Below are 17,350 nucleotides of genomic sequence, written 5' to 3'. Positions count from 1 at the left end.
ATCAGAAAGGAAATTAGTATGTGGTCAGCCTAAAAATTCTCAAAGCACAACAGAATGCTTCAAAAGTTTTAATTGTGATGACCTTGATACAGAAGCCATGTAAGTGACAGAGCCCTTCTATTGACTGTTAGAACAATAATTAATACACATATGATTGTCTTCAGGTCCCAGTACCTAAACAATACTGGAAGTAAAAATTTTAAAAAAAAATTAAAAACCCCAAAACAACAACAACAAGAAGAAAACCCAACAAAAAGATCTAGCTGATTTCCAGCTGGAGAGGAAAGGAAAAGATAGAACTGCATTCATGCATTTTATGGGAGAGATTGCATAGCTTGTTTCAAAAGAAAATATCTTTTCATGTCCTTAATAGTAGTTCTGTGCTTCTTCAACTTCTTCAGGAGTTACAGATGACCATGTTCCTCCATTCAAGAACATTATCAGCCCACAGAATGAGTAAAATGCAGGAGCCCCTTTGAGAATAAGGACACAGTTTTAACATTTATCTTGGGAACAAATTAATCACGTACACAATTATCATATACAAAAGGCAAATATTTCAAGTTTTATAAGGACACAACAATCCATAAAATATTGGTTGAAGGTAAGGACCAAACCCAGCAGTTGCCATTTTAGTGGCTGAAAGGCAAACCTGGGCTGTGGCTGTCTTCAACACTGGGAGCTTGATCTTGACTGCAGTTCTTTCACCTCAGGTAATTTCCATGCAAGATCCCAGCTGTACAACACAGTGATAGAGGCATCTCATTATTTAAGGCCCGTGCTTTCTTTCAAATACTCTTGGAAAACACACCAAAGTTAATCTCTCAGTTTTTTTGATTTGGGGTTTTTTCACTATTAAGAGCAGTATTAAATATTCATAAATATAAAAACTCTGTGGAAATACCTTTAATAATACTCTGATTCTGACTGTTAAAAAAAAGAGGGAAAAAAAGAAATACCACAATCCAACAACCAATCATCTTCGCCAGAGTGCTTGGCCAGCAGAGAAGATAAAAATGTGTCTGTTCCAAATATCCTGTAGATCACATGATGCTTCTGTCTCTTTGTGGACCAGAATTCTTTCTGTACTTTCTGCTGAGTTCTAGGAAGCCCTCACTAGAGGACAAAAATCCCTGGAGTGCCTGAGATTCAGAAAGGTTGGACTGCCAGAACATCTTCAGATTCTTATGTGGAAAGTACTGCAAAAGAAAGAAAAAGATTAAGACATACAAACACATTTGTCACTATGCAAAAAATTTTTCTTTAAGCACAAAAAGGAAGGTGTGTGAAAAAAAAATTACTTCCTTCTTTTGTGCTTTGAGAAGATTCAAATTTCATGGGAGAAAATTCCATCTTCTGAAAATGTTAGCTCAGGGGCCAAGCTCAATACTGGATTAAATCAAGTCTAAATTGCCCAATTTATTGGCTGCAGAGCTGATGCCTTGGGAAGGCTGACCTATGTTGAGGTGTGTGGTTTTGATTGTAATTCAGTCCTAGTAGTCAGTTTTAGAACGCCCCTTATTTTGTATTGCTATGGCATATTTTATTATTAATGGATTGTTCCTTTCCCCCCGTGTTGTTGGTTTTTGCCCTACTTGTCCATCTCCCCAAAGACCTGCCCTTTTGTTCCCTGTTCCTCCTCCCATTGAATGTCAATCCCTCCCCAAGCCTGCCCCTTTCTCTAGAAACTTCCCTATCAGTTTTGTATCCTTCGAGGCCCCATTGGTTTAAGTTATTCTCCTCCCCTGTAGTCCCCTATTGGTTTAAACATTGTATTCCCCGCCTTGTGTTCCACCCCCAGTTTCTCCCAGTTGGTTAAAGATTGTATCCTCCCTCCCCTGGCACCTCTGCTCATTTATAAGTTGAGGTATGACTTTGAGTCAGTGTCTTTCTGTCCCTGACCCTCCAGGGAATAAACTCCTTTGAAAACATACACAAGACCTCTTCGTGTTCTTTGTCCCTGCCCTCGGTGCAGTCCTATCCCCAACACAGTCCACCTGTGCCCTAGAGCAGCTGTGCCCTAGAGCAGCTGTGCCCTAGAGCTGCACCCCAAGATTCCACAGCTCCATGGGGGCAGCCCACTCTTGCTGTCGGTGTCAGGAGCCAGTCAGGCTGAGGAAATCCGGTACCATGGCAGACCTAGGCCAGAGGCTAGCTAAAGGATAAAGTAGGGATTTACTAAAAGATCTCAAAAGATCCACCTTGAGCAGTACAAAAGCCCAGCCAGGGCTACACTAAAGATGAACCAAAATGGACAACTGGCCACAAGGTCTCTCACTTTTATAAGTCCTGCTCCATTTGCATATTGGGGTTAATTGTCCAGTTATAGCTCTAGGTTATGGAGTCCCATCCTCCTTGTTTTTCTCTCTTCAGTCAAAATTGTTTATGCTCTTGGGCCTGAGATTTGGATTGGTTGTCCTTGGCCCCAACCTAGAGAAGGAATTGTTTTATCTCCCTACTCTGTGAAGAGAGCTTACCATCCCATAATATGAAGCTCAGAACTACACACTAAAGTAGCAGAGAATCTGAAAAATAGAAAAGCTAAAGCCTAAGGCATCAGAGCAGAGCTAAGTGTTTCCCGATGGTACTTTTGCTATGGCACAGTATTTGGGTCCTAACCAAGACAAATTAGGCAGGTAATTTTGTTTTTCTTGTTGAGCCAAAGAGATTCTGGTGGTTAGCCTCTATTTGTTCTTTAATACAGGCAAGCAGCAGGGCTTACAACTGCCACCAGGCTTCAGAAGAGCTCCCAAGCATCTCAGCAGGACAGGGAGAGACAATTTTAAGAGGGTATGCTGAAACTCCTGACTGACTGAAAAGAGATTATTATGTATTTTTGTATGTAAATTCTGTAAGTTTGTTGCCTACACTGAAAGAAAACCTTTTTGGAAGATTTGAGAGGCTGCAGACTTTCTGGATGCACACTCTTTGGATTTTGTTTTACCAAAAGAATACTCCAACTTAATTACGGCTATTAGATTTGAATCAGAAATTCACTAAAGGAAGCTTGTGGCATGTATTTGGAGGAGATAAAATTTCATATTCACCATGGTCGCTAGGAACCTTGTCTCCAGGAGTTTATTCAGTCTGGGTGACAATAAAAGATATGCTGTATAGCAGCCTGGCACACCAGCCTAAGCACTGTGACACAAAGCAGATAGTGATGCAAATAGTTTACTGGCACTAAGGTTTTTTAAATAAAAGAATTATAAATATCTTGTTCACAATTCAAGAAATGGCTAGAGACTGTATAAATCCAAGCTGTTGAAAATTTAACTCCCGTGCAGGTAATATCTAGGAGCTACAAATCCATCACATTGTATGTGAAAACATTTGAGGCATGATTCCCCAAAAAAAATCCACCCAAATCCACCTAACTGGAAATCAATTTATTAGAAAAATTTCTGGTTTTATCAGAGTGTCATTTTGGCCTTTGAAGATTCAGCTGTTTACTAAGAAGCACCTAAAATACTCTGAAAAAATACTGGCAAAAATTATTCCCTTCCACTGTTTCTTTGTTAAGCATCTCTTGCCAATTAGTCACTAGCTCTAAAATTAGTCCTTAAGAACCAATTAATCTGCATGTTGGGACAGTCTTATGAGAGATGCATTTCCTATAAGAGAGCTTCCTTTACTTCAGCATTTGGTTGGATTGGGGTCACAGAATCAACTAGTGTCTGGGCAAAGGCCCACAACAGTTTCAGAAATACTGCATTTCCAACGTTTAATGTGTTGTTTCCCTGTCTGGTTCTGGCAGTTCCCAGGTATTACTAATGCCATATTCCTCTCAAACCCCATTATCTATTGTTACAGCAGGCTTCACCCTCAGGCATTCAAATAAGCTGAAACTTCCAGGATGATTTATAAAACAATTTCCTGTGGAAAACGTAACCAGTCTTGTAGAACAGAACACTTAGCTAGTGCCAGCTCAATCTGCCAATGCTTCCATTAAACTACAAGCAGCTTCTTAATGATAACAATTTTTAGTGAAATAAAACTATTGGGATCCAATTTTCTGAACTAGTAACTGTCATTATCATTTACAGCTTAGTTCAGCTTCTGGGATAACAGCCAACTGCATAGATGTTCCCTGGTTAATGATTAACAGTGTTTTCTTCTAGTCTAGAAAAAATTCCTCAATGACAGCAGTGCAAATCAAGCAACAGACTTTACTGCATCTTCATTTGCCTGACAGCAGCACAAAGCTGGCAAAGGCTGTCTGTAGGAGATTAAACCTACGCAGGGTCATTAAATAAAGGTTTGAGAAAGGAGTGATGAGATAAGGAAAATAAGTCAACCTAGAGTGGATGAACTTCAGCTCATAGCAGGTCAAAGCCTGGATCATGGTGTCAAAGTTAATACCTGCTGTGTATGTTAAGTAGGCGTGATAATGTGACAGCTTAAAAAAACCCCAACATGTGCTTCATAACCTGAGTGCATATTGCTATTAGAATCTGGCCTTCAAAGGTTTTCCACAGAGTAAAGAAGATATTCCTCCTCAGTAACTTCAAATCTTATGCTGCTGCTGCTGATCATTTGCAGCTGAATGAAAGTTCTCAACGTTTGTCACAAGTCAGGTAAGCACTGGCCCCGCGTTAGAGAGCAGAGAGAAAAAAGTGTTCTATGGCTTTGTACAGATCACCTGCTCAAGCAATGGCAGAGGCAGGGGTAAAACCTAACTGCCTGGAATCCTACATTCCCCCTTTTATGATATGAAGAGGTGGGGACAAAAGGAAAAGAACAGAGTAAATCCTTTATTACAGATAAAAATCATCTGGGGCCTGTCAAGTTATTCAGCATTTCAGAAGGCTCTCATACCACATTGCCAGGATGGTATTCTGGGATCAGATGTTCAGAATTACTGACTGCCCATGGCTTCACAGCAAAATCCCTACAAACTGCAGTTACCCAGCATCTGCAATTGCTCACTGGCAATCATTTTCAATGTGGCTATTGCTTTGGTTCCTAGGTGTTCCATTTTCACAGTTGCTGAGCACCTGGAAGTGTAAATCATTAGACTCTTGGGCTTCCTTGAATTTAAATTCTGGAATGCATTCAACTGTGCACAAAAAGTGGAGATAAGCAAAAGCAAATGAAATTGTGACTGCCTCTGGACATTGATGGATTGGTATTTCTTCCACACATCTGCTTAAGATTTCGAATGGCCAATTTATTTTAGATGAAAGCATGTTTTTATATCTTTTTGTAATAGTAAGAAGCTAGTTCAGTTTTCCACTGGCATAGAGGGTTGGTCATCTGCTATTCAGACACTTCCTGTGCTTTGCATGCTCTGTAGTAGATTACCCAGTGAAGCTGCACAGCCCTGCCTGCCCTGTGGCTGCACACAGCCCAAGGCTATCATTTAAGACAACCATTACAGCTGAAAACTCAGAAGAAAATGAGAGGCTAGAGACAGAGCTGGAGATGAATTCACAAAGATGCAAGAAAGCATTGTTTCAGTAAATGAATAGGTAATGTTTCCAAGACTGTTATGGCACAAAGAACTGGGCTTTTTGTGGTGAGAGATCAGCTACAGGAATTGCATTCTTGTCCATGTCACAAAGTCTGTCACATGCTGGCAGGCACTGGCTCCTGCCAGAGCATGCTTGTTTAGGTTCAGTCCCAGTCAGACTTTGATGAAGCTATTGTGGCATTAAACTTAATGAATTCCATTCCAAAAGTCAAATCTCTCTTTAGAATGCAGTATTTACCCAGTATTTAAAAAATTAGAATAAGTTCCTCAGAACAGGAAGTTCAGTATTAACAAGTATGCCAGTCTGTGATGCAGTGCATACAGGAAAAATAGAACTAACAATGTCCTAAAAAAATAAAATACCTTTACAGACAAAAAGAACAGTAAACCACAGTAAGGCAGAGGTATCAAATCTTGCATGTAAATCAGTTTGGATAAAAGTAGTCTTATGACCCTGTCACTTTCTTTTCCTGCAGCTGTTAACTCTTAAAATTAAAATAGAAACCAAACTAGAGAACCTACACATTCTCAGCTCTGAGGCTTTTTTCCATTACATTCTCATTTTCCAATATAGCTTCAAAGACACATGTTGCTGAATCATAAGAAACATCAGATTCTTCAGAGGATTCTAATATTTTCTTTACATATATTTCCAGCTAAGAAATTGTTTTCTTTGTGCTGTTATCCCCACAGAAGCTGCTTTTATATAGCAACTGCCTGGGCAGAGGCTCTAAACCAGTGTTTTGGTTAGGAGGTGGAAGGAGACCCTTCTATATATCACCAGGAGCTCTTAGGCTTGAGGACTTCAGAGATGAATCCCATGACCCAGCTAAACTCCTGAACCTGAATGGAGGGGCAAGTCACGATTCCTCTGGAAGCCAGGAACGCCAAACATCAACCTTAAATATGCACATTGCCATCTTAAACCTGAAGGAGATATCTTGTCACAGACACAGATCCAAGTACATGTGTTTAAACTGAGCAACTGGACACTCAGTCTTTCAATAGTTGGTAGCCTCATCCTTTGATTTTATGGGTACTCTGCAATTTCTCTCACCTAATCTATAATACACATCCCACTTCATCCCACTTTTTACTCATCATCTTGCCCTGCTAAATAGCCAGCACTCAGTGATTTTCACTCATTTCCTCATCTTCCCAAAACATCACCTAACTGGAAAAGAAAAATAATTGTGACAGTCATTCCAATGGCTACACTGGCAAACATTCCTCTCTGCAACTTTCTCAGGAAATGACTGGACTGCATAGCATCCTCAGCTTGGAATTCTCAGTCAGCAGTTTGCAAGCCTCTACAACACAGCAGTAAAATCAGTCATGGCACAGGAAACTTCTGAAACTGCAGTTTCTACTGCATCTTCAGATCTGCCTTCAATTCTTCACATTTGATCACTGTTCTCTACCAGATTTGTAGGAGCAGCACAGCCTTTTGATTGATTAAAGGAAACCCTACCTGATCCCAGCAGCTTCTAGGATGGCAGTATAAAGATGATGTTTTCTTAGCTGGAAGTATCTGTAAACAAAATATTAGAATACCTACTGAGCTGAGCCTCACCATAATGATAATACATGTCTTGTTCTAAAGGGTTTCTGTTGATACACTTGATTAGTCAAGGAATACCTGAAATGTATAAAAGACATTCACATTGAATGTCTCCTCTCCAGAAGCTGATGTTTCTCAAGGTTCACTGGAATCATGTGCTTCTGCTTTATTGTTGAATCGCTTTTAACCGCTTTCCTCAGAAGTTTCATTCATGAAAGAAATACTATTCTGTGTTCTGCAGGACACTTTACAGTTCTTCAAAAAACACTTTCACAGCAAAGAAATCAATGTCTTTCTATGTATATTTGTAACATGTATACAGTATTTACACACATTCCTATGCAGACAGCTGGGATCCTTGCTATAGGCTTAATCCTGGCTTTAGGCTGAATTTGAGCTCATAATGGATCAAAGTATTTTCCTGAACTGCACCAAGACGGGTAGAGGAGCAGGAAAGGTGATAATTAAAAGTCATTGAGCTCTTAGTCTTAAATTAGGAGAGAACTGGAATATGCCCTGGAAAAGTAAACTGAGTTAGGTAAGAAGTCATCCCCTAGTGCGTTCTCTAGTAAAATACTTACATATGACACTTCTTGTATTAGACTGCACAGTGATATCCTAAAACATACCTGCAAGTATGCAAGAGACTCTGTTTTTCTTAAAATAATACCTGAGAAAGTCTGGTGCTTTGGAAATCATGTTTTCAAAATCTGCAAATCCTAATTTCCCATCACCATCCATGTCAGCTTCTTCTATCACCTTCTCACAAACCAGAGTGATTTCCTCCGCTGTCAGCTCTTCCCGGGTCAGCTTATTGAGGGTTTTTTCCAAGTCTGCTTTACAAATGAAGTTATCTGTGTTAAAATCTAAACAATAGAAGAACCAAAGATCACCAAGTGTACCACTCATTTACTCCAAACACGAAAAGCACACCAGAGCCCCTCCACACAGTACCATAAATCTTAAAGGCATAGATTGCTTTCAGCTCTCGGGGAGCCATTTCACTGAGCACGGAGAACATATCCACAAAGTCATTGAAGCTCAAGCTCCCCTCTCCATCTTCTGAGAAAGATGCCACAATCCTTTCTTTGAAGGGATTCTCCTGTGAAAGACACACATAGACTGGAATTTGGAAGATGAAAAAATCTGCAGACTCCTTGATAGTGAATATTTAATTGCATAGTTGGCTCTTTAAAGACATTTTTTTTCTCCCCAAAAATGCATCAAAAAACTTACATTTGTATGCTTTAGCAGGAAGTTTCAGCAGTCCTTGCTGCTGCATAGTACCACTTCTGGCCTTTTACTTTCACTGACACATGTCAATGTCCAGCCTGTGGTTGGATTGACTAAAAATTCCAGAAATTTAAATGAAATATAATCACCACTGGAGATGATCCAGAAATCATTTCTAGCACCTTAGAATAAGACAATATTCTAAAACCATAAACACACAAGCAAGCATAACAAAACCTGCTTTATCGCTATGAAATCCAAAACAAATGTTTTTACAGTAAAAACCCATTGTCTTTCTCAGAGCTTACAAAACCCCAACACTAATTTGTAGCTGTATCAATAAAACTTGGAAAATCAGTTCAATTTAGTTGAATATGAACAGAACACAAACATCACTTAGGCTGTGAGCAGCATCTCGTGAAACCTGCGATACAGATCTCATCTGAAGCCAAGACACTGATTAACATACTGATCCATAAATATATACAACTGTGCTGGTGGCATATCAGGTTCACTATTTTTAATATGCATGCAGCATTTTGTTTGGCTTTTAAAGGAGCAGTACTGTGAAAGCTCAGAAGTTCAATCATATCTCCTTTTAATTTCTTTTTTTCCCCAGTAAATTTAATTACCTAACAGGTATTCATAAACCATCCTGTTATTTTAAATGAAATTTCAAAAACTAGCTATATTTGAGAGACAAATGACCAGAAAATGTTGTTTTTCAGTTTATTTGAATTTTTTCTTGATAATTCACACATAGAACATAAACATCTATAGAAGGCATTTTTGGCATAACTGTGGTGACTAAAACAGTAATGACCAGGCTGTTTGTATGGACAGATGAAGTAGGGACCACAGGGCCTTAGGCTCAAATGCCAGCCCAATAAAGTAGTCAATACTAAATACAAATTCTCCTGCAGGGTTGGATGACTGAAGGAATCCACAATTGGGAACAGGCCTACAGATTTCAAAGGATAGGAGATTAATGAGTTCACTGTTCAGATGAAGACAAAACCAGGGCAGATAAAACCAAATTAAATAGAATAGAAAAGAGGGATTCCTGAAAATAAAAAGCAGCCTCAAAAAACAAAAGGGTCACATCTCTCCAGAGCATGAGAATGAAAAATAACACCCCAGACCCAGGCAGATGGCTGAGAGAACCTCACTGTAAAAGGATATGTAGCGATCACTCCTGTCTCATGAATGATGTGTAGGTACAGCAGGTGTGCATCTGTGGGTACTGCTCAGGTTAAAGTATCTCACTTAAATGCCTGGAAATAGCCCTGGAGATATTAATGGAATACACATTTACCTGTTTGTGGGATTTACCTGTGGTTATACACATACACCTGTTTGTGGGATATGCACACACAGACATGCACAGAGGAACGATTGGTTCTATTGTTTCAAACTGCCAGTTTATAAATAAACCAAAGTAAGATTCATTTGGGCTGAAATATATGAAAAGGCCCACTTTCTTCCTAAAAGCACACCAAAAAATAGTGTGCTTTTTGTTTAATAATTGAGAATGCCAAACATCAGAATGGGCATCAAAAGACATTAGAAATTTATTTTTCATTTCTAAAATGTTGTATAGCTTTCTTTGGAACAAACCTGACGAGAAGTAAGTGTCATGGTAACAGTAGTAAAACTGACATCTTAGAGGCAGCATTGGGTAACAAACCAGGAGCAGACAGATGCAAATATCCTTATCAGCAGTGAATATCAAACCCAGGACTTTGTGCTTTAGAAAGGCTGGGGCAGGATCTCACTGACTCAATAAGCATATTGCAGTTGCATAAGATGAGTTATTTATTTGGCATGTCAGAGGTCTTGAAAATACAGATCAATTAAGAATGAATTCAATGAACCTAAGCATACTTCTTAAGTAACTCTTTGCCAAATGGATCGCTAAAACCAAAATGAAAAATAAAATCTTTCCTCATATTGATTTCTTTCCTTTAACTTTCTCATATTATGTGACTTCAGGCAGTATATCTGTGGCTTACACAATGGAAAGTATTAGCTTACCTTCACAGATACTTTTCACATCCTTTCTGTAATTTCATTACCTCTACTCTAAAGAGCACAGATTAGGGTTCCATCATATTTAAAGGAAGAGCCATGGGGGAAGGGAGTAAAGGGGAAAATTATATTGTTTTTTCCTAGATTGCTTTCCCATAAGCACTAATTGTTGAAAAAAATATTCCTTTTAAAACTAGAAACTTACACTTGTCTTAAAAAGCTTTTTCTGTAATCTCATGATAAAAATGAGAGGGGAGACAGAAACAATAAAGAATCGCTAGAACCGAAAACCAACTCTGCTGTTTTGCAGATTGATGTTGTTGCTGTAGTGGCTCGAGAGAATCCTAAATGTGCAATCCATCTTTGCAAAGAACGCTTCTTTTACTCAGATAATTGTGTTTCTGTGCATTTTAAAACCTTACACAGCATCTATTCCAAAATTCAGACCTTTAACAGCTTACAATAAAACACAACCATTAGTTTTCTAACAAACTGTTTGAGGGTTTACTCCTGGCATTGAGTCACCTGTTACATTCTTCTGTCCTCTGGTTTCCATCCCAGACTCTAGGAAAGTACTCTGGTGGCCTTTTGCCTTATCTGCTTTGTAGTTTGAAGAATTAATTTCAAGCATCCAATCTTATTCCCACAGGCTGACTGCATTTTGGAGATAAGAGGTTGCAAATGAAGTTCAAAGATAGGTCAAGTTAATTAAGTTGGAGATACCGGAGAGTCATTACAAAATGCAGCTTAATTTTTATATCCACAGAAACACAATGATGACTTTCCCTTTTGTATTTGAACATAAGTCCCCTTTTGTATTTGAACATATATTTAAAAGCACAAAGCAGTCTATTTTGCAGACTATTGCAAGTTAGAATCCTTTTGGATGCTTTAATCAGGACTTTTTCAGCAATGGGAAAAACTAGCCTTTCTCAAATTTCAGGATTATTCCAAAACAGAGGGGGAAAAAATTGCTATCAGACAAACATTAATATAAAAGTAGCTAAATTGTTAATTACAAAAGCTCCTTAGGAAAGACTGGTGCTTCAAAAGGGAAGCATAAGTGCGACAGCAAATTGTCCCAGGAGCAGAAAAAAGCATGTTTCTTTGCAGGGTTTCTTTCTAAATTTTCTTCTTCCTCAAAATCAATAACCTGGGTTTTATGTTTCTATGATTATATTAATGTCATCAAACTTCTCTGCAGTGCCTGCAGGGTACTATTTAAGAAATTCCTGCAGAAACCAAGGCTAAGACAGAGCTAAATTGGTACATTTATGTCTTAATGGAAAAGACCATTTTGTTCTGTCAGAAAGCAGAAGCATATTAAGTTCAACAATTACTCTTTACTGAAGTCACAACAACCGAAAAACCAAAGATTGAAGCTGTATACAGAATTGCTTAAATATTACAGAACCTACCAGCACCTCCTGGGAAGATAAGGCATTGTGACAAGAACTGATTCCTAACTATGACAGGGAAGTGTACAGACAAGGCTGCAGGGGAGGTGCAGGCCTGGGGTTTGATGCAGAGAAAACGGCCCTCTCCTAGGACACTTGATAAAGAGACTTCAGAGAAGCAAGGAGAGTGGTTGGAGTCAAGCTTTGCTCCTCCGAAGGGAGTAAAACATCCCCTCATAACCAGGAACAACTAACACAATGCAGCAAGGATGTTGAGATGAGCTGGAGGCAAAAACCGGCCAGAGCAGGGCTGGGGCTTGGGAAGATCACCCTGCCCTGGCATTACCCATTGCCCTTTACACAGAAGGCCCAGGTGTCATTGCTCAGTAAGCTCTGAACCTGAAGACTTGCTGAAATCCCATCTAAAACCTCCTCCCTAGTGCAGCTTACAACAAGGATCAGTGAAGTTCCTGTGTGAGCCAAAACGCAGGAGGCAAAAGACGGTAAAGTGAGTGAAACAAAAGTGGTTCCCCTCCAGCAGCCCTGTGCTGCCCAGCTCTGGAGAGAAGGATTGCTCTGCACTGCAGTGCCCACAGAGAGCTCACAATCTAGCAAAGAGGCAATCTGGGATGTGGGTAGGGACACCCACCACTGCTACCAACCACAGGGGTCTCTGACACCAGGTTACATTCCCATTGCAGCTCTGGGGCAATGACAGTGATAATGTGACTGAAATCAGTTTTAATTTGAAAATTAAACTTTTGCTTTCTCCCTGGTCCCACACTGAGCAGTCCATACCATGGCTACAGTTTTGCTATGTTAGTTACTGCCATCTCACAGGTGTCCAGATGCCCCAAAGTTCATTTATTAGACTGGTGCCTGTGTAACCAAGATTGCGAAAATTAGAGAACAGAGACTGCAATGAAACTGATGGAGGAAAGCAGCTCTGTTAACTTCACTGTAACGGTAGACCTAATCACCTGAAAGTACCTTCCCCTTCTTTATTTATTTATTTCTTGTCCTAACTTTCAACTTTTCAGAATCAGGAGTTAGTGAATAATTCATTATCAATTAAAGAGAATGACCATCAGCATTTTTTTCCCTTGAAACACAAAACACCTGGCTCAAAGCTTTAATGCATGAGATAAAGATCTTTCTTTATATTAGCAGAATCTAATTTAGAAAAGTGCATTATTGATTCTATCCGTTTGTCAGAACCTGCAGTGGCATTGAGCTCAACATTGCCAGTAACTAGAAATGTAATGTGTATATGAAAAAAGCCAGGTGCATTGAAATTAGCACTAATTTTATTAGAATTCAATAGACATTTAGGTCATTTATTTCTATTTTAAAAAGTAAATGTTGTCTTTGTCTTCACCTTGATGAAAATTTACCTAAGAAAACACCATCATGATTTGTTAGGCAGTCTGGTCAAGTTGCAAAGGTCAAAGATTTTTTTCTTAGTGTATGAGCTGAAGTTAGTACCTAGGTTGCTTCAAAAATAAACTCTTGATGAAAGCCTCTCTCCCCCTCACCCCCACCTGCACAGGTGCCCACAAGATGCTTCATGAGCAAGATGGACCCCAGTTTACAACAAAGATCCCAGGCATTTTAACACCTTTTAGTGTCAATGCTTTGAAAGAGTTATGGAATATCACCTAGTCTCCTCCTGCTGGGATTTTACTGGAAACAAGCTCAGTAGCTATTGAAAGCACTTTTCTCTGTGAGCTCCCAGAATTCCTGAAATAAAATGAGTGGTTTGCAATCAGTATTTCTAAGGTTCTTCCACAGACTTATAAGACCTGAGAGAGAACTTGTATAAAATTCAACACTGAGTTTGTCCTATTACTTTCATAAAGTCAAGTTCCATTACCTAGAGACATCTTCTAAAGCAGGGTGAGAAAGCGTCTCAGATTGTGGTGCCAGTAGATAGATTATGATCCATATATGATCCACACATGATTATGATTCATACATGGAAGCCTCTTGGAAGTCTGTCATTACCACCTAAGTTTGCTAAGCTAGCATGATACACTCCTGAATCTCAATCTAAATATGATCCTGTATAAAATTCTGGTTTGTATGTCAGCTTCAGTACCAGGCCTTCCATCTCAAAAGTTCTCATAGAATGAGCTGTTCCTTAAGTGTTCAATCCTCTGTCACTGAAGCCAAAAAGACTCCGTGTGATCATAATTTCTCACTTCCTTTTCTAAGCTTAGCCTTGATTGGTCACAAAGCAACTCTCAGCTGTCTGGCAGTTAAAGTCTGAGGAGTCAAAGAACTGTGCCAAAGGATTCATGTTGTGCTATCAAGATCTCAGAGATGATAACATAAACCCTAAGGAATACTGATGCCATTAGAAAAAGCATAAATATATTTTGCTGAAGAAGCCCATGCTTACTGTGAAAAAGAATTCTAAATTATTTCTCAGCTTCTTCAGAAACCCAGGCTGTCCATAGGCATCTGCTAAATCAGAGTCTGAAGAATAATTGAAGGATAAAATTTTTCCCAAGGTTTTCTATTGAATTAAAGGCTTGCATGTGTTTATTGTTTCCATTTATATGAAATGCTGGTCGAATACTTTTTAACACACATGCTTTAACAAAAAATGGTTCTTGTTCAATAAATTATATTATCCCAGAATCAAACATACAGCAAGTGTGGTAGTAAAGGAACAAAGAGTTCTGTGACCTTCAACTTTAAATCTAATTCAAATGTTTTTCACTTCATGTTGACTTAGCATTCTCTACAACTGAATGTCTAAAGCATGGCTTCTGCTTGTAAAATACCAGATATTTGAAAAAAAATACAATACTAAGGAAGAATTTCTAGATCATTAAAATTAAGTGGAAAGCCATCAATTACAAGGTTTTTATAGCATTGCTCTTAAAAAGCTTAATAATGCTTCATGCAACTATCAGATTGAGCACACAATTGTTTCCACATGATAGTAATTTATAGACATCAGTCAACTAGCTTACATGAAAAATAGACTGTGTGACAAAAAACAACATAATTCAATGAACTGTTTAAAAATAAATGCTAAAAGTCCACATTTGTCCCATTAAAACCATAAATTATTGAATTGTTGAACTGAGAATAAAAACAAATAGTGTCCCAATTTTTTTTGCACTTATTGCCTTATACCCACTGCTTCTCTCATTTGCAGTTACATGGACTGTTTCTCCAATTCCTACCATGTAATGTCCCCATGAAAATGAAAACTCCTGATAATTAAGAAAAATAATATTTATTGTGCTTAGGTAGCTGAGAAAAAAGGGCAAAACCTTTACTTTTTAATAGCAATATTCTGCACATTGATAGCAAAATTCCTACACTGAGATAAGAACTTCAGATTTCTAACCAGCTCTTCATACAGAGATTCCTGTGGATACGTGGCTTCTGGAGGGCATATACACAAAAAGCAAAGATTGCTAAATTTATTTCCTATTCATTTCCTTTAACATCTACCCTAACTATCTCTGCAAGAAAGACATTCACCTGAATATTTTCCAGGGTCTGGACCTTGAACAATAACAGGAAGGGGAAGACCTTAGCATGCCACAGCACTTCTGGATATCAATTTTTGAAAAAGGTCTGGCAGATGAGCTAGAGAAGTTAAGATACAGTTTACAAGCAGTCAAAAGTGATACCTTCAGCTCAGGCATGTTTATTATAAGCTGCATAGGTAGTTTAACATCTGGGTCCTTTGTATAGTCCATGGGCACAACATTTGGTGCCATTTCATAGTATCGGCCGTGCAACCTGTAAACAAACAGAAACAAACAGCCAATAATCAATTTGAAATAACCAATTCCATTCAGACAGTAATCACATACAAATTTGTCTTGCAGCTCTAATCATTGGTTTTAGTGCACAAGTCTGAGCCCACCAAATTGCCATCTTCCTGAAAACAAGAGGGCTTTGATGCAGCATCCAGCAGCCACATGTTTCCCGAGGTCTGTAGCTGAGCACAGTTTCGCACTGTGTGTATGCAACATTTAGGCACTGCCAGGTACGTGCACAGAAGGCCTGAACCAAGGCATGTACTGCAAAATGCAATTGTTATCATATGTGGAAGTTAAGTTTTACACCTAAACTTTTGCTTAGGACAGCAAGTGCCCCTTTGTCATGTCCTATGTATTAACACAGTGTATTCTGATCTCTCAGTAGGGCATATGTACTACTTGTATACATTATAAAGCTGTATCTTGTGACTTACTTTCCTTTTAACAAAAAGTCCTGCTTGCTCACTCGGCATACTAACAATTACCTATAGAGATTACTGTGTTTTAACAGCAGAATGTAAACAAAACAGTAATACAGGAAGAAATGCCTCAGCAACCCCTTCATTTCCCCAGCTTTACCTGCAGCAGATCCGCACCCAACTGAACTACTTCAGGTTCCTGTGTGTAAATAAACTCAAAAACTAGGGGAAAATAATCTACAGGCATCTGTTTTCTCGTTATTATGATGGGCCACAAAGAACACACAGAATGACACACAGAAACACATTTTTTCTGCATTATAGGAAACTGATGTCCTTATCCTGCACAGCAATATTTTATGCCATACTAGAAATTGGATATCCACTATCTCAGCACATTTCAGCTGCTTACCACAGCTCACCCTGACATTTCATAAATACTGTGTAATTCAAGATGCAATAGCCATTTCCCTCTCTAGCAATTGATTTCTCTGTTGTAAACGGCAGCTAAAAAGATGCTTCTAAATACAACAGAAAAAGCAACTTAAATGCACTTAAAAAGAAAAACTTAAAACAAAAATTTCAAGTCCAATGTCCATCTATGGGTTACCTACTTTTTTAAAAGCTGGAATACTGAAATGGCATTCTAGTCTTCAAGAAAATGAAGCACTCCTTATTGGCAAAACTTGACCATTGTGGACAACATTCAGAAATTCAGGAGCTGATGATCCCTACTTATTTTAACTGTCAAGATTTCCTTCTTTACTTTGGCTAATATTAGACTTGCCTCTTTATAACATGCAATATCAATGCAAAGTAAACCTGCCACATCTTGCTGACAGAATTCACTATCTTGTCCACAGAAACTGCAATCTATTTATACTGAAGTTCAGCCATACCTTTTGGCAGCTGAAAGAAGGATACAGCTCCCAACTCTAGACTGACAGAAATGTCTGGAAGGCGGGTGCTGGACACAGAAACAAGCAGGTAACTAACTGCAGATTTCAGGGCAGCTCTCATACCCTGTTTTCCTCCCAACTAACTCTCCTGTTAATTCACCAAATCAGTCAAAGATCTGTGGATGTAAGAACTTTCTATCTGAGTGGATTTCACACTAAAGCATCCAAATGAGTCTGTAGGAAGTGGCTCTGATCTAACTCCTGCAAACTAAATTACAGCAATAAAACACATCTTCCACATGCTTTTATCTGCAAGGATCCAGCAACTCTATTTGTCATAGCCTTATCACATGGCATCATTAGCATTTAAGACCATGAAAAGGGCCATAAGATTTCCCTATACCAAACATGCAGTATATTGCACTTACTCCATTATCCTTCAAAATAATAAACAAAGAACCCCAACCAATAGAACAACCACAAAAGACAGTAACACCTTTTCCTTCTGTAAGATCTTGATGCTGGAAAGTTCTTCAGGGACACTAGGTACTG

At 38.8% G+C, this 17,350-nt stretch overlaps 1 protein-coding gene across 6 annotated transcripts in view; it reads right to left on the bottom strand.

Moving 5' to 3' along the window:
• Window positions 1-55: 55 nt before the first annotated feature.
• CIB2 (calcium and integrin binding family member 2) overlaps window positions 56-17,350 on the bottom strand; it is a 40,066-nt gene continuing 22,771 nt past the window's right edge. For 5 of the 6 annotated variants that reach the window (XM_066558604.1, XM_066558609.1, XM_066558608.1 and 2 more), the window contains 4 exons: window positions 15,346-15,457; window positions 7,989-8,136; window positions 7,705-7,900; window positions 56-1,199 (listed from right to left, as the gene is read on the bottom strand). In XM_066558604.1, coding sequence (XP_066414701.1) covers window positions 1,178-1,199; window positions 7,705-7,900; window positions 7,989-8,136; window positions 15,346-15,457 — 478 coding nt within the window. In that variant the 3' untranslated portion in view covers window positions 56-1,177. The remainder of the gene's footprint in view (window positions 1,200-7,704; window positions 7,901-7,988; window positions 8,137-15,345; window positions 15,458-17,350) is intronic. The other variant, XM_066558606.1, reaches the window with a different exon arrangement.

Source organism: Molothrus aeneus, chromosome 13 (genome assembly GCF_037042795.1).
Source record: "Molothrus aeneus isolate 106 chromosome 13, BPBGC_Maene_1.0, whole genome shotgun sequence".
Lineage (NCBI taxonomy): Eukaryota > Metazoa > Chordata > Aves > Passeriformes > Icteridae > Molothrus > Molothrus aeneus.
This window is presented reverse-complemented; position numbering and strand designations above follow the sequence as displayed.